The following is a 24946-nucleotide window of genomic DNA, read 5'->3' as shown; positions in this document are numbered from 1 at the left end:
TGGGAGACATGGAACAAGCTTCAGGCTCCTGGCTTTGGATTGGCTTTTAGTTCTGGCCATTGTGGTCACTTGGGGAGTGAACCAGTGGATGAAGATCTTTATCTCTGACTCTCCTTCTTTGTAAATGTGCCTTTCAAGTAAAAATAAATAAATCTTAAAAAAAAAAGGGGGTGCTCTTCCCTGTGTCTTCTTTATGGTGGAAGCCTCCTGTGTCAGGTACACTTGTTATACTTTTCTCTTGTTAGCCTGTCTTTTGCTATACGACAGTAAGGAAAAAGATAACCGCCTCCATTGCCTTAACTCCTTGAGCCTTCACACTGCTGTCCAGTGAATTGCCGGAAGATGCTTCCAGTGGTTGCAGGGCAAGGTGGTGGTCACAGTACTGTGGTCTTAATCTAGGCTAACAGTTTACTTAAATGTATTGCCTATTTCACAAATAATTTTTAGACGCTTGTAAATGTGTCCAGTTTGTTGAACCTAATCCTTTAATGAAGATGTGTAGTTCAGCTTGACCTAAGGATGCTGTTGGGGAATTCAGAGCAGAGATCGCAACACCAACGGCCTTTCTTGCCTCCACGTGTTTCACCTGGGGAGTCCCAGAATTCTCTCCCCTTGAGCTGGTGTCAAACTCAAGACACTGAAGCCTGTTTTATATCGCCAATCTAGAGAAATGATTGAGTAGCAAAACCTTCTTAATCCCCTGTCAATACTGATCACCAACAGGGTGTTGAATGATTGTAAGTGACCATGAATGTGGTTATTCCATAAGAGCTGAGTGGAGATAGTTTATGTTGTTCTTTGGTTTTAAATAGTATGCTTTAAAACTCATTGACATGAGGCCTGGTACGATAGCCCTGTGACTAAAGTTCTCGCATTGCATGTATCTGGATCCCATATGGGCACGGTTCATGTCCTGTTGGCTCCACTTCCCATCCAACTCCCTGGTTGTGGGCTGGGAGGGCAGTGGAAGAATGCCCAAAACCTTGGGACCCCGCACCTGCATGGGAGTCCTGGAAGAGACTCCTGGCTCCTGGGTTTGGATCAGCTTAGCTTTGGCTGTTGTGGCCACTTGGGGAGTGAACCAGTAGACAGACGCTCTTTCTCTCTGTGTCTCCTTCTCTGTATATCTGCCTTTCTAATACAAATAAATCTTTAAAAAAAAGTAATTTTAGTCTAGTACAGTACTAGTGGCTCAAGTTCTCACCTTGGACGTGCCAGGGTCCCATATGGGCTCCAGTTCGTGTCCCGGCAGCCTCGCTTCTCATCTAGCTCCCTGCTTGTGGCCTGGAAAAGCAGTCAAGGAAGGCCCAAAGCCTTGGGATCCTGTACCTACATGGGAGACCCAGAAGAGGCTCTGGGCTCCTGACTTCAGATCAACTCAGCTCTGGACATTGTGGCTACTTGGGGAGTCAGCAGACGAAAGATCTTCCTCTCTCTGTCTCCTCCTCCTCTCTGTATATCTGACTTTGTAATAAAAATAAGTGAATATTAAAAAAAAGTAGAGCAGCTGGGACATGAACCAGTGCCCATATGGAATGCTGGCACCACAGGCAGAGGATTAACATGCAACAATACTGCACTGGTCCCAAGATTCAGACAGGTTTTAACTTTACATGATAAAATTTAGTTAGTTCTTTAGTGTAATTTTGCATTTCATTAAAAATGTGCACATTGAAAAACAGGCTAATTATGCCTATGAAAAATATGACTTTAGTTGTAAAATAACTGATTTGATTACATTCTAATAATCATGTGGAGGAGCTAATTGTCTCTGAATTCTGTTTGCTTCCTAGTAATATAATTATGCGATGGTCTTTTTTAGGATTTTTTTTCTTCGAAAGGTAAGAGATGTCGGCGAGGGTGATGGAGAGAGGGAAGAAGGCAGAGAAAGAGAATGAGAATTTTCTATCTTCTGGTTTACCTCCCAAATGGCCACCAGCCAGGGATGGGCAAGGTTGAAGCCAGGTGCCTGGAACTGATTAGCAGGCAACTGGGTTGGAAGTGAAACAGCTTGGACTGGCATCAGTACATATGAAATGCCAGCATCACATGTCTGAGGTTCAACATGCTACACCACTATGCTGGCTTGCCATGGTTCTTTAAAGCTTATTTACTGGGCGTGGCGGCGTGGTCTAGCGGCTAAAGTCCTTGCCTTGAACGTGCCCGGATCCCTTATGGGCGCTGGTTCCAGTCCTGGCAGCTCCACTTCCCATCCAGCTCCCTGCTTGTGGCCTGGGAAAGCAGTCGAGGACGACCCAAAGCTTTGGGACCCTGCACACGTGTGGGAGACCTGGAAGAGGTTCCAGGTTCCCAGCTTCGGATTGGTGCAGCACCGGCCGTTGCGGCTCACTTGGGGAGTGAATCATCGGACGGAAGATCTTCCTGTCTGTCTCTCCTCCTCTCTGTATATCTGACTTTGTAATAAAAATAAATAAATCTTTAAAAAAAAAAAAGCTGATTTACTTGATTTTCTTATCTCTCCAAGGAGACGGGAGGAAAGGTTAGGAGAGAGAAAGGAGAATTGTATAATTTCCAGCCCAAGGAAAAGGTTTCTAGTTATCAAGATATGAAGTAAGCCATATTAGCTAAAAATAAGGGGTGAGGTAATTAGTGAGGGCATCCCTGATTCCTGCCTTCCTGGAAATTATTGGAGTCACGGAAGGACTCTTGCTAGCAATCCTATACCTTAATCATATTGACATCTGTATTATGTATTGATAGTGAGCATTTATTGTTGTACTCCAGCTTATTATTAGCTCATGACTCATTCTTGTTCATAGATTTAAACTATGGAGGACAAGTCAATAAAAGTTACCTAGTAGGATGGTGGAACTGGTTCTTGCTATCATTATTTAAAATCTTACGAGTTGCTTTTCTTTCTGTTCACATTTTTAAGATGAGCAAGCTTTTGTGTCATGAATGTAATTTCTTCTGTGTAAGGATGTTAATTATAGTCTTTTGAACTTTGTCGTTTGCATTGTCTCCAGGCCTTTCAGTTGATTTCCTGCTCGTCTTGGTTTGGTTGTTTTGCATCCGAGACTGGCAGTCTTGTGCTGTCTAGTCATACTTGGCCGTGAAGCATGTAATTCTGTCGCTGAGAGTGGGTTTTTCCTGTGGGGCTTTGTTGTGGGATGAAGGTGTAGACACTGGACTCTTGGAAACGCCCCTTTCTACAGGTATTTTCTCAGGAGCTATTGATGTTTCTTCTTTAAACTAATTTACCAGACTCCTAGCTGGAGTGGTATTCTGTTTTCCTGCTGGTGTTCCTGTATTCAACAGTTATTTTTATTTGTTTTTAATTTTTTAATTATTTTTTATTTATTTATTTATTTATTTTTATTAATTACATTGCATTATGTGACACAGTTTCATAGGCTCTGGGATTCCCCCAACCCCTCCCCGTACCCTCCCCCCCATGGTGGATTCCTCCACCTTGTTGCAGTATTGCAGTTCAAATTCAGTCATGATTCTTTCATTGCAAGCATATACCAAGCATAGAGTCCAGCATCTTATTGTCCAGATAAATTCAACGGTTTCTTGGGGAGACCATCTCTGGTCTGAAGGCAGAGCTGGCAGAATATCATCTTGATCAATTAAAGGCCACAACATAACATCAACAACAATTTACAACATTATGGAATTAATTGACATGGTATTGAATAATCAATATGTTAAAAAATGCAAGTTCTTAACCTCTTCCTGTGACTATTTCAGTGACATTTCAATTTTAATTTATATACAACTGGCTTATATACACCTTAAAACAGCTATAGGGTACTATTCAACTGTCTCATGTCTATTTTCATTTTAGTATTTAGCAGTTTATAGTGTTGAAGCATAATTTTGCTGAACTTGGCAGATTTTAGGATAGTCTAAACTGGGTTATAACTCTAACAAGTTGAGGTGCAGAACAGTTTTAGGCAGGGTGTGCAGAGAAATCCCAATACCCTAGTGAGGAGTAACTAATCTTTGTGTCCTACCTAGTGTGTGAGTCCACGCTGACCGTTACCTTCTGGTTCTAAGCTTTCCTTATTGTTCTCTGTCTATCTATTTTAATTTTGTTGTTGTTGATGTTGTTTGGTGGGGGCGCTCTGGAGCTACCCTGATGGTCATTGCAATAGAGGGTGGGGATCCAAAGTTGGAACTAAGTAAGGACCAGAGAAAGCTCCTCTTCCTAGTCCCGAAGTCAACAGTTATTTTGAGTTTTTCGCTTGATTGCCCCCATTTCATATCACTCCCCCGCTGTCTGCCTCATGTCTAGTTTGGAACTGCATGCTCAGTTTTTATATAGAAAAGCCATGCGCTGCTGTGAGATAGGGATACTTTACCGGGGGCAGAAACTGGAGCCATCACCCCAGTCATATTTTAACCTGTCCCCCAGTGCTGCCTGCCTGCGCGCTTGGCACCTGATCTGCAGTTTCTGAATACTCATGAACTCCTTGGTGAGTGTTTGTTTTTCTTGCATGAGCCCTTTTCTGTGAGCACTGGTGATTCCTCTCATCTGTTTTTTGTCTTAGAGATTTGCACATGCCTCCTGTCTGCTTTGATGCTCTCCACCAACAGGATTTTAGCCATCTGTGGCTATACCATTTAAATAGTGCATTTATTCACATTTTGGTGCTGTTTCAAGAGGAAGTGAAATCAGCATGTGTGTCAACTACCTTATTTAATCTATTTGTATCTCACATCAGAACAGCAGGACACATCCCAAGTCCCTTACTTTTAATGAAAGCATTTCCCCTTAACTTTATGTGGTGTTGTGGTTTTTTGGACCTTAACACGAAATAGATAAACTCTTGTTTTCACTTCTTTGCCCTGTATTTGTTTCTGTGACCACATAGCTAGACTAATGTATGCTTCTTATTGTTTCATTTCTTAAGGTTTAAAACACTTTAAAGCGAAAAAGAAGTATATTTTAATTCTACTCAAGTAAATTGATTTATTTTATTTATGTGTAACACCCGCTGTCAGAGAGGACTAGTTGAATTTAATGGTTGAATAACTGAAGATCTGTCTCCAAGATCAGATAAACTCAAACAGCTATGTGGCCTGGCACTAGAGCGGTGTCGGGCAGGGAGAGGGTGTGCAAACCTAGCGTGGATGGGGAGCTCCAAGGTTTGTGCAGGCAACAATAATCTTAATTTCATGAAGTTTGGAATTTCTGTAACGAACTAAGTACATCCACCTGACAGGTGATTTTAATTTCGGCACAGCAGTGATTTGACCCACATAGCAGGCCTGTTTGCATCTTTTCCTCATACTGAATTGGTGGAGAGGAGTGCCTGGCATGAAATAACTCTTCTGAAGTGGAGGTCACTTAAGGAAAAGCAAGAATTATGTTAAATGCACTGCTTTCATGTTCATGCTGAAAGATGAGTGTAAACTAAAGCGGTTTTCTCTCCCTAACTGTAGATTTTCCTTGCTGCTGCTCAACTTGGAGGAGTACTATTTTGAACAGCACACAGCTAATCATATTCAACACAAGGGCAGCCATGATGAAAGGTAAGAAAAAGCTGGGTTGTTTCATGGACTAACAAGTGTTTCTGATGTCTGGCATTTTAAAAATCAAATGCATGATCATATAGGGATTTCCGCCTTCTTTGTTATGGGGAAAGTAATGAGAAGAGTGGATTTAGAAATTTGAGTCAGGATGACAAATATTTTTCAGAGCTTATTAAGTGTTTCAGTTCCCTTAAGGCTATCTTTATTTTTAAAAATTTTAGTTTTCTTTTTAGTGTTGCTTACATAATTGAGAGGGATGCATGCCCATGTGGAGCTCTGATTAGTGTACACATCAGGTGTGGAGGAAGCTGGTTTCATGATTTTGGTTCTCCTGTGTCCACGGGGGAGAGGTGCAGGAGGTTGCTCCTTACTGTCAAACATGGATGGGGGATGGTCATTTGATGATGCCTTAGAGACCCCAATCTTGGGAAGAGTATTCCCAGGGTATTGAATAATTTTCGTAGTTCCATGATGTCATTGGCTTCAGTGCTCCAAGGATGAGAAAATCTTTCCAAAGTTAACTTGTTGACAAAGTCTACCTTAGTGCATCCACAGCCCCAGACACCTGCTGCAAAACTTAGCCAGGATAGTTGTCCAACCTGTTCTGCTTTCCATCCTCTGATAAGATGCTCAATGTCCTTTGCTGGCCTAGATGAGCTGGCTGTCCTGTCCTGTCCCCCATGTGCATCTGGACATGCTGTCTGTCCTCTGCAAAGGCATCTGCAACTAAGGAGGTCCAGTGGTAATGTCCTGTCCAGCAGGACAGTCAACGGGGTCGCAGCCACCTAGGAGAGAATGAAGGGACAAGAGACACAAAGAATGGACAGCAAGACAGTAGGTCTGATCAAGCTGTCAGTTTATTGATTTCAACTGAGGGTTTTTATATTCTTCAGTAACTAAGGCTCAGGGAAAGAGAAGCTGGGACGCAAGCCATGGTCTCAAGACCGATTGTTCTTGAGCAGCCACCATATCAACAATAGTAACCAACATATCGACAATAGCATAGGTAATCAGTAACAAGATGTTGGTAAGTACAGCATCAATCACATTCTGAAACAGTTGCTAGGAACAATTGAAGCTAAGCGTGTGATTAGTTTCATAACTTCTTTCCCAAGCATCTAGCCAACCGGGGGTTTCCACTGTCCCATAAGTCTATATTCAAAATGGCTTCAGTGTGGCTATAGTGCACGGCTCCTGACATCTCCCCCTTTTTTCTATATATCAATGAAAGCGGCGAAAAGAGAAAGGTTTGTGAAGCAAGATAAGCGCTGCCTGTCTTAGGTTCATTCTGAGGGACCCTCAGCTCTTACCCGTCTCTGGGCAGCCCTGCCAGTCATCCAGGGCTCCCTGTCTTAGGTTGATGGGGTATCAGAAAGGTGCCCGTCATTGGCTAAACACTTATCTGGCAAAGGCTGTGCCCCATTATATTAGACAAGCCTCTTTGAAGACTGGAGCCGCATGGCATGATGTGGGGGGTTATCACTTGGAGAGTCCCGTCAGATCTTATCCGTCTCTGATCACCTATTAACACATCATGCTCAGCCAAACTTGAGCGCTAGGATTTTCCACAGCCAGTGCCATCACGGCTTGTCCAATGACAACTTGCTCCCAGGCTTGCTGTTTGTGTATGCAATACAGGAAGAGCATGGCAACTACTAGTGCAGCAACCATCGAGGTTTCTAAGGCCATAATCCTGCTCCATTCCTTGAACATGCAAGCTGCCAATTTAATGCCATTTAGAATAACTTCTCCTGACATGGGTAGAACTCGGGTCTCATTTACTTTAATTATACTGGTGGCTAACTGGTGAAATTTAGGAAGGCACTAGACCATTGTCCCTGGAGGTATTGATTGATTTTTATCACTCTGGCCAAAACATTGTGGACTTTTACTGGAGTGACACATATATGATGGTATATTGGGGAGTAGCTGACTGGTGAAATTCAAAAAGACATATTTAACAATGTACAAGTATTGTTGAAAATACAAACATTCAAGAATCTCATAACACTAACATTGTTACATGTACACAAGACAGTTTTACCAGGAACCGGGGACCCTAACTGCCCATTATCCCATCTAGCTCCTACATTTCCAAACACAGAAATGGACCCCAGCTGCTTTTAGGGAAAAGGGACGCCGTCATCTGTTCTTAACTACTTCCTGCTGAGAGGGGGGCGCCGTTGGGTAACAGCAGCTGTAGGGGATCCATCTAGTGGTTCCTGATAGAAGGCAGAAGTCATTAGGTGTTCTATGTACATTCTGGCACGTGAAAGGTTTCTCTTTCTTGAAGTCTAAATAACAAGACATAACATAGTTAACTTTCCCAGCTTAGCAGGTTGTGAGTTCGGTTAGCAATTTGAATACTTGAGCTTCAGAACTTAGATGTAAAAGAATTGTTAGCTTTCAATCTTTGTCAGAGTAAACTTTAATTTAAGACTGTGGACTAGATTTACACCTGTCTAAATTAACTCCTTGAAGTCTCAAATTTTGGAACATATTCAATAAGCTCAATGGAATACATGAAACTTCTTTTAGCTGCATAAAATTGCTAACCTAGATCAATCAGAAGGCACAGTAACAATGCAAGGATTAGCATACAGCATCAGGATATAAGACCATCACAGAACAGGTAAATGCAAGCTGACTTCTTAGAGCAAAAGAGTTAAATATTCAGACATAATAAAAAACTGAGATAATAAATCTTTATACTAAAATACAGCAAGGTGTACTATTAATTTTACTATGACTGAATATACAGTCCTGCATGGGAAGCCAGTGTACACAGTGACTCTAGTGGATTAAACAAATTAGCACTCTTATATGTGACGTCAGTTATCACCTGAGGCTCCAGACACGCAATGTTTAGGCTGTGGAAGCCTCTTGAATCAACAACAACCCCATCAGACCTGGCAACACACAAAGTGGAAGTTCTCTCCTCCATTGAGAGAAGAGCACAACCATCCTCGGTGGTTGCTTCTTTGCACTGGGGCGTGGACCACTGAGTTCCTTCACGGAGGGACACTCTTAGCAGCAGCGTCCTGGCTTTCCACACCTGATATGCTTGCTCTCTTGCTGGCTCTCCTGTCAGATCAGAATGCCTTTTGGGCTGATTCTGAGGCCACTGAGTGCTGCTTAAAATTGACAGTCTATGAGTCTGCTGTAAGAGCTGTTTCCCATGTTGGAGCATTTTAACATTCTCTGACATCTGAGTTATCATTAAACACTTGCATACATATACTCATATATTTTCCATCTAGCTTATGAGGATTTGGGCTCCCATGGCCAATCTTGAAACTGTACGCTAGCAGTAAGTCCATTTAAAATCGTGTAGAACTATTAAGCTGAACAGATCTTGTAGGTCCTAAGAAAACAGTAACAGACATGACTCTCTAAGAGCTTAATTATGCATCTATACATAATTTTTAAAAAGGATTTAGCTTGGCAATTTTCATTCATAAACATGTACATGCATATCAGATAACACACATAAAACAAAACAGCTTTTGTAACAGCTACTTGAGAATTCTGTTAAGTATGTTCAAGTTACCAATTATTTAGAATTACATTTTGCTCTTAGTAATCTGAATAAACCATACCTATAGTTTACAATTAAACTTTAGCTTTAATGGATGCAATAGGCTTGCTAGAATCCTAGAAAACAAAGTATCTATGTTTAGCTCTGATACCACCTGTAGGATTTTACACACTCTTGTACTTTTTAGACTTAGCTGTCCTGGCTCCCCACTGGCAAGGTTTCCCAATGTCTTTTCTGCAATTGCCTCTCACCCCCAATTTAATTTTTTTTTTTTTAGATTTAATTAATTATTTGTCTCACAATTAACTTCATTAGCAGAAAGATACAACCTTTGAAACACATTCTTCTGAGTTTGAGACTGTCAGGGGCCTATTTAGAAATTCCAGAACCAGAAGAGTTAAACCTATTAAATATGCCAAGAGTTCTTAAAGTATCTGATCAAAGATTCCTCATTATAATATCCATTCATTTAGTCAGACTGATTCAAACAACACATCAAAAAAAAATTTTTTTTTATCACTTATAAATGATCACCCAAACATTTTAAAGTAAGTACATACCAGAAAATACCCTTAAACACAGTTCTTTTAAATCATGAGAATTTAACAAAGACAATATACAGAACACAAGGGATTATCTAACTGAAAGGCAAAATGTATATTTCCTTAGTCAGTCACCAAAAGGGAGATATAACCTTAAACATGGGAATTAGTGCATAAAATCATCTCTTAACTGTTTAAGAACTGTAACAAACTCAAAGGTTGGAACAAGAATAGAGCTTACTGAAGCTGGATAGACAATTGACAAAGCTACCCATTAAACAGAGACTACCTAAAGTTCAATGTTTCAATTTTTTTTTTTCAATGCTTCAATTTCTTAACAGCTTTCAAAATTGGAGATATTTTTATTTTTAGGTATTTACTAGCATTGCTATGTATACACACTTCAAAAACTTTTTTTGAATACAGATATCAATTCTAACATCAGCATGTATTAGGTATTAATGTTAAAGATTTACACAATGTTATAATAGTATCTTTAAAATTATAGCCAATTATATGTAAAGCTTACAAGATTCATTCCTCAACTTTTCTTAAGACAGTTTCTTAATAAAAGGATACCAACTTTTAAATACAATGGCTTTAAGCAATTTTCAATCATTTCTCCTAATTCATGGAAACACATTTTAGCACAAATCCTCCTCAAAACTGGGAAAGAGAAGTTTTTTCAGTCTTCTTCTAGCTGATTTGGAAATTTTTCCCTTTTAAAATGAAGGCAGATAAGAATCACCACAACAGGGACAAAGTCAAATCCCAAATTCTTCAAAGGGCAGACTCCAAGCACATCCCTTCCTTGTTTTATGGCTGATAGGCCTGGAGCTTCCCCTAAGCTTCTGTTTTACTGAAGTCAAGAGAGCTGAAAAAACTTAAATTTAGCTGTTGTCTTGAGAGACTACCTTGGAATTTACTGAAGTTAGTTAACAGGTTTGGTTATCAATAAAATGAAAATTACTTAAAAGAAGATGTTAAAACACTGTTTTTCACAAAGAATCAGACTTCAACTCCATTGTTTTAAAGGCAAACATTCAGAAAATATACACATTATGACCCATTTTACTATACATCTTTAAAGAATCCATTGTTCTCCTGCAAGGCAAAATTTCACATATTTCCTTATAAGTAAGAACACAAGTAATTTACAATCTGGATCAATTTCATGAGTAGGAAACATTTTGACCAATGAACATAAATGCTCTTCTATTTTAACAGCATATATGATGCAATAAATTTAGCATAATTTTGTAATATTGTGAGATTATAATCCAAATTATTTTAAATGACAAGTACATTATTTAAATTTTGTCTCAATCTTTGAGAGTTCCAGGGATCCTACTGGAACCCCCAAAGTCATGAGATTTGGTTTAAAACTCTGAAGAATTTAGAGGTCTAAATGAGTTAAACAAAAGTACCTTTAGCATTTAACTGAACATGTTGAATACTGTATGTTAGACTTAATCAATGCCAGGACAACACTATAAGCTGAAGACCAAATAGCAAGAAAATTACACACGAATTTTTTTTCAGTGGAGGTGGGGAGTCCGGTCTGGCCAGGTCCTGTTAAATTTGTTAGACCTCTCTAAAATTATTTACCAGGAGAGAGAAAAAGGGTTAGTCATGGTCCGTCCCATCTCGTCTGTCAGTCACACACGCACCCAATTCAGAACAAGAACAACAACTTAACAATTCAAGACAAAGACACAACTGGAGAAAGAATATTAAAACAAAATTTAGTTTTGTCCGGACAAAAATAATAGAACACCAAGAATATTGACAAAACAAACATAAGCACAAACACCAAACATGTCAAAACAGAGACATATAACTCTCAAACCTGTTGCAACTTCCAGACTCTTCTTCAAAATACTTTAACCTGGAGATATTTTATAAAACAAGCACACATAGGTTCATCTCATGCTTTAAGTTAATTTAACAGTGGATTTGGATCACTCTTTATCAGATTACTTTTGTTACATCAAGTTACAGAACATATTTTTCTTTTCTTTTTCTTTTTCTTTTCTTTTCTTTTTCTTTCTTTCTTCTTTCTTTTTTTTTTTTTTTTTTTAATAAACCTTAAATGGCTTATCTTACCCTGCCTCTCTCAGCTAAGGGGTTGGGTAAAGAAGTGGGAGATGCATGCCTGAAAAGGACTCAATAAGGGCAAAGGTAAAAGGTGTTTGAGTGCCATAATCTTTCACTGCTTGCTTAATATTTTTTAGAACTTTAAACTGCAGTGGTTGATGTTCGTGGCGTGGTGTCCACCACCTCGTGCAGGGATGTGAATAACAGGGCAGCATATTACACTCTTCTTGGGGAGATCTGAAGCCTCACTCTTACGGGGTTCTATTACAGGCTCCTCTTCTAGTAATGAGGCAGGGGCTGAAGGAGCTGCTGCTTCTGAAGCATAAGGTAGAGGTGGGTGAGAGGCGTCGTGAATGACTATTAATCTGAGAGCATATAGTTTCTGGGGCAGATTGCTCAGGGGCTTGGCACTGGACTCTGCCTCAATATCTATAATGACAGAAGATGGTCGAGAACCTGGGGAAGGTGAGGGGATAGGTGTGGACAGCCGAGAGTGACTCTTTTTAAGAGATTGTTCTCCCTCAAAAGCCAGATCCTGTAAATCTGGATGCTGAGACTTAATCTTTAAAATATCATAAATCAAAATCCAATAATTAAAAGCCGTAACAGGAATTTTCTCAGGTCCAAAAACTTCATAATAATCTTTAAAACAATCACCTACTCTACACCAAGTTTTCTCATCAATAGAACCGTCCTGGGGATGCCAGGAACAAATCAGACCAACAAAATCCAAAAAGGTTTTGAGGTCTTTCTTTTTCACCCTAATTCCTCGTGTCTTGAATGAATCTATAAGACCTTGCAAGAATAGGTCATGTTATGAGAATGCTTGTCCCATCTTACCTTGGCTCCGTAAGATTTGCGCCGTGAATATTTCCCACGAGCTCGACTTCCGGCGGGTCAACCGTGAAACTGCTCAACCGGTGTTCCTTTCGACACCACGAGAGGCCTCTCCATGAATGATGGCACGGCGTTCTCTCTGTCGGTGGTCTGCACACATCCACGTTGGGCGCCAATTTGTCCTGTCCAGCAGGACAGTCAACGGGGTCGCAGCCACCTAGGAGAGAATGAAGGGACAAGAGACACAAAGAATGGACAGCAAGACAGTAGGTCTGATCAAGCTGTCAGTTTATTGATTTCAACTGAGGGTTTTTATATTCTTCAGTAACTAAGGCTCAGGGAAAGAGAAGCTGGGACGCAAGCCATGGTCTCAAGACCGATTGTTCTTGAGCAGCCACCATATCAACAATAGTAACCAACATATCGACAATAGCATAGGTAATCAGTAACAAGATGTTGGTAAGTACAGCATCAATCACATTCTGAAACAGTTGCTAGGAACAATTGAAGCTAAGCGTGTGATTAGTTTCATAACTTCTTTCCCAAGCATCTAGCCAACCGGGGGTTTCCACTGTCCCATAAGTCTATATTCAAAATGGCTTCAGTGTGGCTATAGTGCACGGCTCCTGACATGGTAATATATGCACTCCAAGATCAGACCACACATCTAGTGATTTTTGCCTGTAATTGGGGTGTGAATCCAGCAGTCCAGTCAGGCAGTCCACCAAGAAACCTTGCATGAGGTGACCTCAGACTTGAGTCTTCTGTGTACCAGCCAGTGCAGGGTCAGGTATGGTCTCTCATCTGTATCAGCCAGTGCACATACTGGTGGATGCAGCTGCCTGGTCAGTTCTTCCATCAGCCCCGTATCTCATGAAACCGATGTGTGCTGTGGCCCAGCCCAACCAGCCCACCATAGACCCAGTTCTGATGTGTACTGGCAGGTACCATGGCCTAGTCAGGATGAACCTCCTCAACCCCCGCCAGATCTACCCCAAGCCTGACTTTTGCATGTACCAGCCTATGTTGCTACCTAGCTTGGCCCACCCCACATCCATCCAGCTCTCGTGCATACCCACAGTTGCTACGGCTTAACTTAGTCTGCCCCTCCCCCAAACCCGGTCCTCACATATGTTGAAAGATGCCACTGCCTTGTCCAGCCTGCCTCATTCCCAACCCTAATTCTTTTTTTTTTTTTTAATTTTATGGTACAATTCCATAGAGTCTAGGATTCCCCCCGACAAAATTCCAACCCCCTCCGACTGATTTCCCATATTGTTACAATACTATAGTCCTTCATAAGGAGTTATAGTTCCATCAGCCTGCTCAACCCTGATTCTTGTGCTCAGCAGCAGTAGGCACAGCTTAACAGAGGAGTGTCCGCAGTTCCCCGGCTTGACATGCCCTGGATTTTGTGTCTGTCAGAAGGTACTGATCACAGACCGTAAGAGATATAAAATCAGCACTTTCTAAATGAATGTTGCAGTCTGAAGTAGAAACAAATCTGATTTTTCTTTATTTTCATAATTATTGCTTACCACACTATAAACACATGTTCCATGTCTCTAATCTTATCTTTTTTAAAAAAAAGATTTATTTATTTTTTATTACAAGTCAGATATGCAAAGAGGAGGAGAGACAGAGAGGAAGATCATGCATCTGATGATTTATTCCTCAGGTGAGTGCAATGGCTGGTGCTGTGCCGATCCAGAGCCTGGAGCCTGAAGCCAGGAGCCAGGACTTTCCTCCAGGTCTCCTACATGGGTGCAGGGTCCCAAGGCTTTGGGCCGTCCTCGACTACTTTCCCAGGCCACAAGCAGGGAGCTGGATGGGAAGTGGAGCTGCTGGGATTAGAACCGGCGCCCATATGGGATCCTGGTGCGTTCAAGACGAGGACTTTAGCCACTAGACCACGCTACCAGGCTGTAATCTTATCTTTGGAAAGCTGTGTGCAAAAGTGTGTAAAGAAATTTATTTGTTTAAAATTCCTACTTGAAATTTGTTAGGATGAAGTTTGTTCCAGCAATGATCTGCCCACTAATAATTTCCTGTAGGGAGATTACCCAACAATAGGCTGCAACTTGGAAAATGCTTTGATATTATTTGAACTTATTTTTTAGTGTTCTTTATGTTTTATCCTTAAGGGATCAAAAACATGTTACTACATTTAAAAACATAAGCCAAAATAAAAATGACTTTTTAAAAATAATTTTAATGAATTGTATATATTTCAGAGTCAGAGAAAGAGATCTTGCATCTGCTGGTTGACTCCCCAGATGCTCACTGGAGCTGGAGCTGGGCTAGACTGAAACCAGGACTAGGGAATTCAGTCTGGGTTCCCCACGAAACTGGCAAGAATGCCTCTGCTTGAGCCATGCCCTGCTGCCTTGTAGGGTGTGCAGAAAGAGGAAACTGAAGTCAAGACTGGAGCAGGGGCTTGCACATGGGCACACCAACATGGGGCATGGGTGTCCAAGCAGTGTCTTAGCTGCTGTGCCGAGTGACCGTCCCCATGGGCCTTGTTGTTTCATAGCTTATGACAGAAGTTGTTTGTTTACCATCAAATCAACTAGACAATTACGGTTCCCTGAAAACAGTATTTTGCATTTTAACATCTGGAAGTTTGCTCAAAAAAAATGTTTTTTCTTGATTCCACACCTTTTGTCTTTCCCACATTTTCTGTCCTGTATCATCATAATGTCTTGCTTACTAGTAAATAAATTTGTTATTAAAACACAAGTCTAAGGTAGCAAGCTGAAACTCATTTTTGTGATTTTGAAGTTGTTACTAAAGCAAAATGATACAACCTCTTGGAAGTAAATTTGACAATATCTAGAAAGACTGCATGAACATTAATATAGTGATCTGGTGCTGTTTCTAGAACGATGTCTCTAAAGTATGGGAAATATGTAAATGAGCATATGTACAAAGTTATTTTTTCTAGCACTGTTTGCAATGGATGGTAAAATATTGAATTCAATAGGAGACTGATTGAATATGCCCCAAAATGTCCACACGTGGGAGTACTTTGCAGTTATAACAAGAAATAAAGTTCTCCAGAAGCCTGTGGTCTGATCTCCAGGATGTATGAAACACAAAACATTGTCTATTATATGCTTTCTTTTTTTTTTAAAGATTTATTTATTTTTATTACAAAGTCAGATATACAGAGAGGAGGAGAGACAGAGAGGAAGATCTTCCGTCCGATGATTTACTCCCCAAGTGAGCCGCAACTGCCAGTGCTGTGCCGATTCAAAGTCAGGAGCCAGGAACTTCCTCCTGGTCTCCCACGCATGTGCAGTGTCCCAATGCATTGGGCCGTCCTCGACTGCCTTCCCAGGCCACAAGCAGGGAGCTGGATGGGAAGTGGAGCTGCCAGGATTAGAACTGGCACCCATATGGGATCCTGGTGCGTTCAAGGCGAGGACTTTAGCTGTTAGGCCATGCGACCGGGCCTCTATATGCTTTCTTTAGAAGAGATGAGATGAAATTTTTTTTTAAGATTTATTTATTTTTATTGCAAAGTCAGATATGCAGAGAAGAGGAGAGACAGGAAGATCTTCCGTCTGATGATCCACTTCCCAAGTGAGCGCTATGGCTGGAACTGAGGCAATCCGAAGCCAGGAGCCAGGAGCTTCTTCCAGGTCTCCCAGGCAGGTGCAGGGTCCCAAGGCTTTGGGCCGTCCTCGACTGCCTTCCCAGGCCACAATCAAGGAGCTGGATGGGAAGTGGAGCTGCTGGGATTAGAACCAGCGCCCATATATGGGATCCTGGCACGTTCAAGGCGAGGACTTTATCCACTAGGTCACAGTGCTGGGCCCCGGAATTGTTTTTAATGGGAAGAATAAAACAAATGCTACTGGCAATGCTTGTCTACCCAGAAAGAGGAAAGATTAGGGGTTATTCAGAGAGGGAAACTAGACTTTGTTCAATATAACCTATTTCATAACTGTAGGTTTTGTTTATAGATTTTTGAAAAAAAATTATTCATTTATAGTTTATTGATTTATTTGTGAACAAGACAGTGATACAGATGAGCTTAGGTTAGAGAGTGATTGTTTTAGATAAATTTGTTTTGCCTTATTTATCCAGCTAAAACTTCTAGCGCTATACATAGTAAGATCAAAGAGTGGACATCCTGGGCTTGGCGTCGTAGCCTAATGGCTAAAGTCCTTGCCTTGCACACCAGGATCTTATATGGGCACCAGTTCTAATCCCAGCAGCCTCACTTCCCATCCAGCTCCCTGCTTGTAGCCTGGGAAAGCAATTGAGGACGGCCCAAAACCTTGGGACCCTGCACCCACATGAGAGACCTGGAAGAGGCTCCTGGCTCCTGGCTTTGGATTAGCTCAGCTCTGGCCATTGTGGCCGCTTGTGGAATGAATTATCAGACAGAAGACAGTCCTCTCTGTCTCTCCTCCTATCTGTGTATCTGAATTTCCAATGATAAAATAAAAATAATTTTATTTTTTAAAGAGTGGACATCCTTATTAGAATCTAGATCTTAGAAGAAACGCTTTCAGAGTTTCTTCTTTTCAGTATGATCTTGGCTGTGGGTTTGTCATTAATAGGCTCTGTTATGTTGAGGTGTATTCTTGTTAAACCTAATTAGTTTAGGGTTTTCATCACAAATGGGTTTTGAGTTTTACCAAAGATTTTTTGCATCTCTTACAGTGATAATGTAACTTTTATCTTTCATTCTGTGATGTAATGTATTATGTTTATGGGTTTTTGTATGCCCAACCCTGCCCATATTCTTGGACTAAATCTCACATAGTCACAGTGAACGATCTTTTTAAAGTGTTCTTGGATTAGATTTAGTAGTATTGTATTGAAAATGTTTGTGATCACATTGATTTACAGTGTTTTTGTTATGGGGGCGTGCAAGTTGTTATATTCTAATCTAGTTTTGGAATCAGTAATTCTGGTTTCATAGAACAAATCTGTAGTAGTTTTCTTCTTTCACCTTATTATTGTTTTTTGAAAAATAGCTTGAGAATTGGCCAAAACAAGCAGTTATCTCTAAAATGTTTTAGATTGGGACCTGATGTGGTAACAGATTGGCTAAAGTTCTCGCGTGGCACATGCCAGGATGCCGTATGGGTGATGGTTTTAATCCTGGCAGTCCCACTTCCCATCCAGCTCCCTGCTTGTGGCCTGGGAAAGCAGTCGAGGATGGCCCAAGCCTTGAGACCCTGAACCCGCACGGGAGACCTGAGAGCGCCTGGCTTCTGGCTTCAGATCAGCTCAGCTCTGGCCGTTGCAACCACTTGGGGAGTGAATCACTGGATGGAAGATCTTCCTCTCTATTTCTCCTTCTATCTGTATATCTGATTTTCCAATAAAAAAAAATCTTAGAAACATATTAAAATTAAAAAAATGCTTAGGTAGATTTTCTTCTAAAATTTACTGACCTTGCATAAAAGTCCCAAAAAAGGATGGCAGTGGTGAAATCTATAACATATTTATTTGGTATTAAGGTACTCTTAAATGACTTATTATCATGGAACAAGTTTTTTTTCCTGGTGTCGTTTATGTTTCATATCTCTATTAGAGGCATTTCATTTGCAAAATTCATATTCTTCACCTAATCATTTTTATGTTTTAATGTTTACATCTGGATAGTTTTTGTGTGCGTGTTTTTTTGTTGTTGTTGTTGTTTGTTTTGCTTTTTTCAGATATAAGGAACTAAAAACCAACTGAATGTATTAGATAGAGGACAGATAAAACATGCATTGGCCTCTCTGGTGTTTTGGTCTTTTTGTTTCCTTGTAAGAGTCATTGTTTTTTTTCCCAGTGTTTTAAATCCTTATCTTTAATTATGTTGTTTATTATTTTTTGTGTATCATTATTTTTATTATCTTTACTGTGTTGTTTTTCACTAATTAGTGCTTTGATTAGTTAATGTGTTTTACGATTTAGGGTAAGTTCATTAAATAAGCACTGTACTTCTCCCCCTAGGAAAATCAGAGGCTCCTTAAAGATATGTTCAAAATCAGTGATTTTTGAACCAGACGCAGTGTCCAAGCCCATCATTAAGGTGAAAACATTTTAAATCTTAACAGAAACATTTCTAATTTTGTATGTACCTGAATTCTGTGTATTTTTATAAAATTTGCTTTTATTTCACCCAGATTCCTTTGAGAGATTGTATGAAAATAGGAAAATATGGAGAAAATGGAGCCAATAGACACTTTGCAAAGTATGTCATTTTCATGATTTAGCTTTATTTTGACCAAAGTATTTTATATATTTAATGTCTTTTATCTATATTTTAGGACAAAATCTTGGGGTATTTCACTTGTTTTCAGTCAGGTAAGAAGCAAATTATGAATTCTTTACTAATATGAATGAATATTATATCATGAAATTGTAGAAATATCAAATGAAGATCATTGGAGTAGATGTTTGAAGACTTTTTAAATTGTTCAGAATTTGTTTTAATAAGGTGGGGTTGCACTGGTGTTTGGGTTGTGATGCCTTGCAGGCCTGCAGTTTTGTGCTGGGCAGCTCTGGCAGTGTGTGGGGGTTGCCATGATTGTTCCTTTTTTGGCTGTGAGGTCACTGAGAGGGTGGGAGGCCAGCACCTTGATACTGACGTGTTCTTGGCTGACCCACAACACCCACGGGAATGACAAGGGATGAGCAGTCGCGTATCTTTATGACCTTGGGTTCATGACCCTCTCTTCATTCCACATTTATTCTACATTCGTTTAGGCACTCACTGCTCTGCTTCATCCTGAGATCTAATACCATTACTGGCGGTTTAAGATAAATTAAGACTTGGGGACTTTACACCTCACATAATTAGCATGTAAATTTCTACAGAGTTAAGAAGTGAGTAGAGAGCTTTTACCATTTTGATATGATTCTGAATGTCTTTTTCATCTTTAAAATGAGGCAGTTAGCGGTGTTAATTTGCAGGTTAGTTCACTGGTTTGTTAAGCAGCTCTCAGAGACCTATGGTTTTACAATCATGTTTGTGTAGTGCAGTGTGGGAATGAAGAGGCACACATACCTTTAACTTGGGATGCCATTCACAATGCTCATATATGTAGTCAATCTTGCCTCTGGACACTCAGAGGGGGACAGGGAGACAAAGCTCTCAGCTCACCAGGCCCTTATATTCTGATATATTGAAAATTATTTTTTTTAAAGATTTATTTATTTTATTGGAAAGGCAGATATATAGAGAGGAGGAGAGACAGAGAGGAAAATCTTCCATCCAATGATTTAGTCCCCAAGTGACCACAATGGCCGGTGCTGCGCCAATCTGAAGCCAGGAGCCAGGAAATTCTTTCCAGGTCTCCCACACAGATGCAGGGTCCCAAGGCTTTGGGCCATCCTCAACTGCTTTGCCAGGCCACAAGCAGGTCACTGGATGTGAAGTGGAGCTGCCGGGATTAGAACCAGTGCCTATATGGGATCCTGGTACGTTCAAGGCGAGGACCTTAACCATTACACTATCGTGCTGGACCCTGAAAATTATTTTAAAGAAAAGATAACAAATGGAATGATTTTCCTTTTTTCATTTTAATGATTGATTACTTTGAAAGGTAGAGTAATGGAGAACAGAAGGGGGAGGAGGAGGGGAGGGAGTGGGGAAAAAGAGGAAGAGCAATTTCTTCCATCCATTCCCCACATGAGGTCCAGGCCAGGCTAAACCCAAGAGTCAGGAGCCCTTTCCTGGCTTCCCACTGGGATGCCAGAAGCCGAGTCTCTTGGATCATCTTCTGCTGCCTTCCCAAGTACATTAGCAAGAAGTTGAGTCTGAAAACCAATAGCCAACACTTGAGCTGCAGCTCCAATACTAGAAGCCAGCACTGAAAGTGGTGGTTTAATTTACTGTGTCACAACACTGACCCCTATAGAGTAGGTGATTTTCTGTATTCAACTTTCTATGATTTCATTAACATAGAAAACATTTCTCAGAATGTCATGAACTTCCTACTGTTTAACTGGCATATTTCAGATATAACCATGTACTGCTTTGAGGAAGCAATGCCGCTACTACGACAGCTCTGGTCCACCCTGTGCTCACATGTCTGCCATATCATTCTGCGATGCATGGCTTTAGAAATTCCATAACGTGAAGAGGCACTTTTTCAGTTGGAAATAGGGTTTCCATTATCCAACCATTCATTTTTGTTAGTTACCAAAAAATCCTCCACTTTTTGTAGTTTGCATATGTTTTCTATCAGACATGCTTGAAATGAGCTTAACATCAAGGAACACTGGAACACAGCTACTCTCTTAGATGTTCTTCCAAGTTTCATTTGTCAGGTCCACAACCAGGTGACTCTTGTATGTTTTGATTATTTACAAACCACCTGGTTCTGTGATATGTTATGCTGTTTTACATTCCAACCTCTGCTTCTAAATGTTGCTACTAGAATAAAAAGGTGTGTGTAAATGATCATTTTGGCTCATGCATCCAGTGAAGATTGTATCCAAGGCTCTCTGGATATAGAGAAGAACAAAATACCCAAAGCAGCTTTCTTTGTGGACTTGACTTTCCAGTGAGGAGGCAGTGACTATCCTCTGGTGTCAGGTAGTGGTGATTGCTGTGAAACCAGTTTAAAAAGCAGGACCAAAGTCCTATGGGGATGCGTCCCTAGCTGTGCGTATTACCAGAAAAGCTCGGTGTGTTCTTTCCTCAGCTTAATATAGAAATAGAAAACTGTGAACAGGTTGCAGACAGAGAAGTTTTATTTGCAAAGTGACCAGGTGAGCATGGAAAGAAAAGGGAAGGGGAAAGCAGATCCCGGGAGCGAGCCGGGAGGTAGGGTGCTCTTGAAGGGAGGGAGGGAGAGACACCGAAGGTTTGAGGAAGGGTCCTGGGATCTTGAGCATTCCCTGACCCCTCCTTGTTGGGCCAGAACCTACTGGTAAAAGGTTCCCCATTGGTGGTCTCTTAACCAGTTAGGAAATAGGTGGGCAATGCTTGTGCCACCTACTTTAAGGTGTGACCAAGATTTCAGTAGGCTTGGATGGTCTCAGTATGTGTTTCAAGTTCCTGTTTTGCATAAAAGAATAACTCAAGACTGAATCAAACTTAAAGTGCAAGAATGGGAGCAGGATTCATTTAAAGGGATGAAGAGGAAGCACACGTTGAAACATGAGTGTGGATTGCACTGTGAGGAGAATCACACCTACCCCAATTAGGGGTAGTACCCTCACTGAATATTCAAATAGGTAGGTTTGGGTAAATTTTAGTGTTCATGCTAATCTGTGGGAAGGTTTTATGAAATGTCCATGTGGCATTAGCATACCTGTGTTCATTGTGGTGTTTTCATGATGGAGGCTGAAGTGCGTCATGGGAAAGTGGGTATACTGAATTGATGTAGTAGGGATGTGGCTCTTTAAAGGGTACAAGACTAAGGCATGAAGACTGCTAGAAACCTACCAGCTTCTTTGTCTTTCCAACTCCCTACCAGACTCCTAGGCAAAGGATGTCAAGTGAATATGCTTGTGCTGCTTTAGACACAGTGGCCACTGCTGCCTCCTTAGGCAGTACCATTTGACTAGGGACCCAGTGGGTGGGAGTGAGGCTGGGAACCCCATACTGCTCAGGAACAGAAGTATCACAGGTGTAAAGGGAGGTGATGGCGGGGTCACAAGTGGGTCTCTCCTGGGCAGGGGGATGGGACAGGAGTCAGTGGGCTGGGACCTGAAAGTTAAGGAGAGTGCTCTGAGAAAGGCTTGGAGAAAGGGTGAGGACCTTGTCACTCATGGCAGAGCAGGAGGCAGGGGATTTGGTTTGTAGGTGTTTGTCAATCTCCCAGGATGCTGACCTTTGGATACATACATCTGTCCTTCAGAGAGGGAACTGCTGGCTGTAAATTGGGGACCTGGAAGTTTCCAGAGGCTGTGTTGGCTGAGGTTTTCAAAGGAACTGCACTGAGAGGTCTGAGGACGAAGACTCTACAGCTCTGTAACATTTGAGATGGAAACAGAGCAAGATCTAAACAGAGCAGGCAGAAGACGCACTGAATGAAATCGTGGGTGTTGCGAGTTGACCATATCTATCCCAGAAATGAGCCAGAGGCAAACTCTTAGAAGCTCAGGAGTCTTTATTCACCGGCTGGCACTGACCAGTGAACTGTCCCATTCCACCACACGTGGAAGAGGGCAGCCTTGTTCAGGAATTCCTAAGCAGTGATCATCCAGTCAACTAAGAGAGCAATGGCACATGATAAGAGTCATTCATTCAACCAAGCTTACATCAGCACACAATACAAATATCCAATCAACTGCAGTGGTATGGAGCAGATACCTAGTTTAAGCACCATGCACTTGAAACTATCCAGTCAGAACAATAGAAACTGGCAAATAGGACCTCCCCATTCTGTTTACAGAAACCAGTTTGGGGCAGTCAGCATACTGATTTTACATGCCTGAGCTGTAAAAGAAAACCAAGATCTCATCCTGGAATGAGATAAGCACTTTCACTTCTCTTTTGGGACTTTCCAAGAACCCAAGGTTATGGCAAAGGTCAGGTTATGGACATATCCCAGGAGTGTTTCAGAAGACCTAGCATTACTGTCGCCATTTTCTTTTGTCTGGGCTGTCACAAGGGAAGCCAGAACCTGGGGCCAGGGAGACTAGGAAAATGCTTCAAGCAGAGCCATTGGCTTTCAATGGTTCTATTCAAGTTCAAGGAAGACTTTGGAATTCACCCTTGGATTTGGTGACATGAGATCTTGAGCTTCTGCTGTGACCATCTAAGTAGTAGTTTTGATGGCATGGTGGGGATAAAAATGTCATAGACCCTGGAAGAATTATAGACAGATCTTGTGGAGTGTTATCACACAGATGAAAATAAAATGGCATAAAGAGGCTGTGAGACCAGAGGGAGGGCGATGGGGTGTCTGGTCTGTGTAAAATGGGAGGGGGTGCAGAGTCTAATCTCAGGACATGGTTCGAGTAGCCTGTCCCACTGGCTCTCCCCGTACAGCAGGGGGAAAGGCAGGGAGGAGGACACCGCCGTGAGCAGCCTGGCAGCCTGGAGGGGGATGCTGCTGCTTCAACATGGTGACTAATGGACAGTGTGGGGACTGCTGCCATGATGGTTTGTTTTACTCATTTCTTAGAAAATTGGCACATAGATTCGCTTCCTTCCTGCGTACTAGCTAGAACTATGACATTCTTAAAGCATTTTGGGTATTCAGTTTCCAAAAATTCTTATAAACGTATTACTTGGTACTTTTCTTTAAACTTTGGTTTGTCATTTTAACATAAAACTTTACAGCCATACTACTAATAATGCAATATTAGGAAATACAGTTTATGTAACAATGATTTAAAACATTCAGTTTGTAATATCCTAATTTATAGTTTACTCTTTACAATTAAAAAATTTGGCAATAATTTTGTAAGCATTGATTTATCCATTTCAGGTATACTTCATTAAAGAACATAACATTGTTGCACCATATAAAATAGAAAGGGTAAGTAAGTTTTTCATGAGTTCCCTGCAATTTTCTCTAAAGATTTATTTATCTTTATCAAAAGGTAGATTACCAGAGAAAAGGGAGACAAAGAGAAGGAGCTTCCATCTGCTGGTATACTCCCCAAGTGGCCGCAGTGGCCGGAGCTGAGCCGATCCAAAACCAGGAGCCAGGAGCCTCTTCCGGTTCTCCCACACAGGTTCAGGTTGCAAGGCTTTGGGGTATCTTCTGCTGCTGTTGCAGGCCATAAGCTGGGAGCTGGATGGCAAGTGCAGCAGTTGGTACACAAACCAGAGCCATATGGAGTTCTGGTGCTTACAGGCTAAGAATTAGCCAACTGAGGCATCACATTATACCCACTCCCAGCAATTTTATCTTGTAATTTTGAGTAATTGTGAACCTATTAACATCTTTTATAATAATAATGGACATTAAAAGCTTATTACCTATCAGTTTTAACAAGATTGAAGACAACCATAGATGTTATAGTCTAAGCGAATTCAATAAACTTTGTGGGTTAGAAAAAAAAATGTACTTGATAGGAAAAGGTTAAATGATTAGGTTAGAAATTGAAATCCTGGAAGTTTAGCAGCACAATCAATAATCGCAAAAACTTGGAGAAAACCAAAATGCCCATCATCAGAAGACAAGATAAAGAAACTATGGTTCATCTACTCGATGGAATACTACTCAGCTATTAAAAAATGCATTTCTTTGTGGCCAAATGGGCCCAACTGGAGACTATTATGGTAAGGGAAATGAGCCAATGCCAAAAGGTGAGACATCACATTTTTGCCTAAATGTAAGATAAAATGATGTCAAACCAAAGGAAAAAAAAAAAAAAGAGAGAGAGAGAGAGAGAGAGAGAGAGAGAAATTGAAATACAGTGGAGGGGAGGAGAGTTAGGGAGGGTGAAAAGGGAAATCCCTGAACATAAGGAACTGTCATGAAAACAAAAAAAATAGAAATCACAGTATGTC

At 41.0% G+C, this 24946-nt stretch overlaps 1 protein-coding gene across 2 annotated transcripts in view; it reads left to right on the top strand.

The window, feature by feature from the left end:
* NSMAF (neutral sphingomyelinase activation associated factor) overlaps positions 1-24946 on the top strand; it is an 81296-nt gene that overhangs the window by 12364 nt on the left and 43986 nt on the right. For both annotated transcript variants that reach the window (XM_036498407.2, XM_058668648.1), the window contains exons 2-6: positions 5413-5502; positions 18478-18556; positions 18651-18718; positions 18795-18831; positions 23916-23966. In XM_036498407.2, the coding sequence (XP_036354300.2) occupies positions 5413-5502; positions 18478-18556; positions 18651-18718; positions 18795-18831; positions 23916-23966 (325 nt within the window). The remainder of the gene's footprint in view (positions 1-5412; positions 5503-18477; positions 18557-18650; positions 18719-18794; positions 18832-23915; positions 23967-24946) is intronic.

This window comes from Ochotona princeps, chromosome 9 (assembly GCF_030435755.1).
Source record: "Ochotona princeps isolate mOchPri1 chromosome 9, mOchPri1.hap1, whole genome shotgun sequence".
NCBI classification, from domain to species: domain Eukaryota; kingdom Metazoa; phylum Chordata; class Mammalia; order Lagomorpha; family Ochotonidae; genus Ochotona; species Ochotona princeps.
The sequence above is the reverse complement of the archived record's forward strand: the minus strand, read 5'-3'. Positions and strand labels throughout refer to the sequence as shown.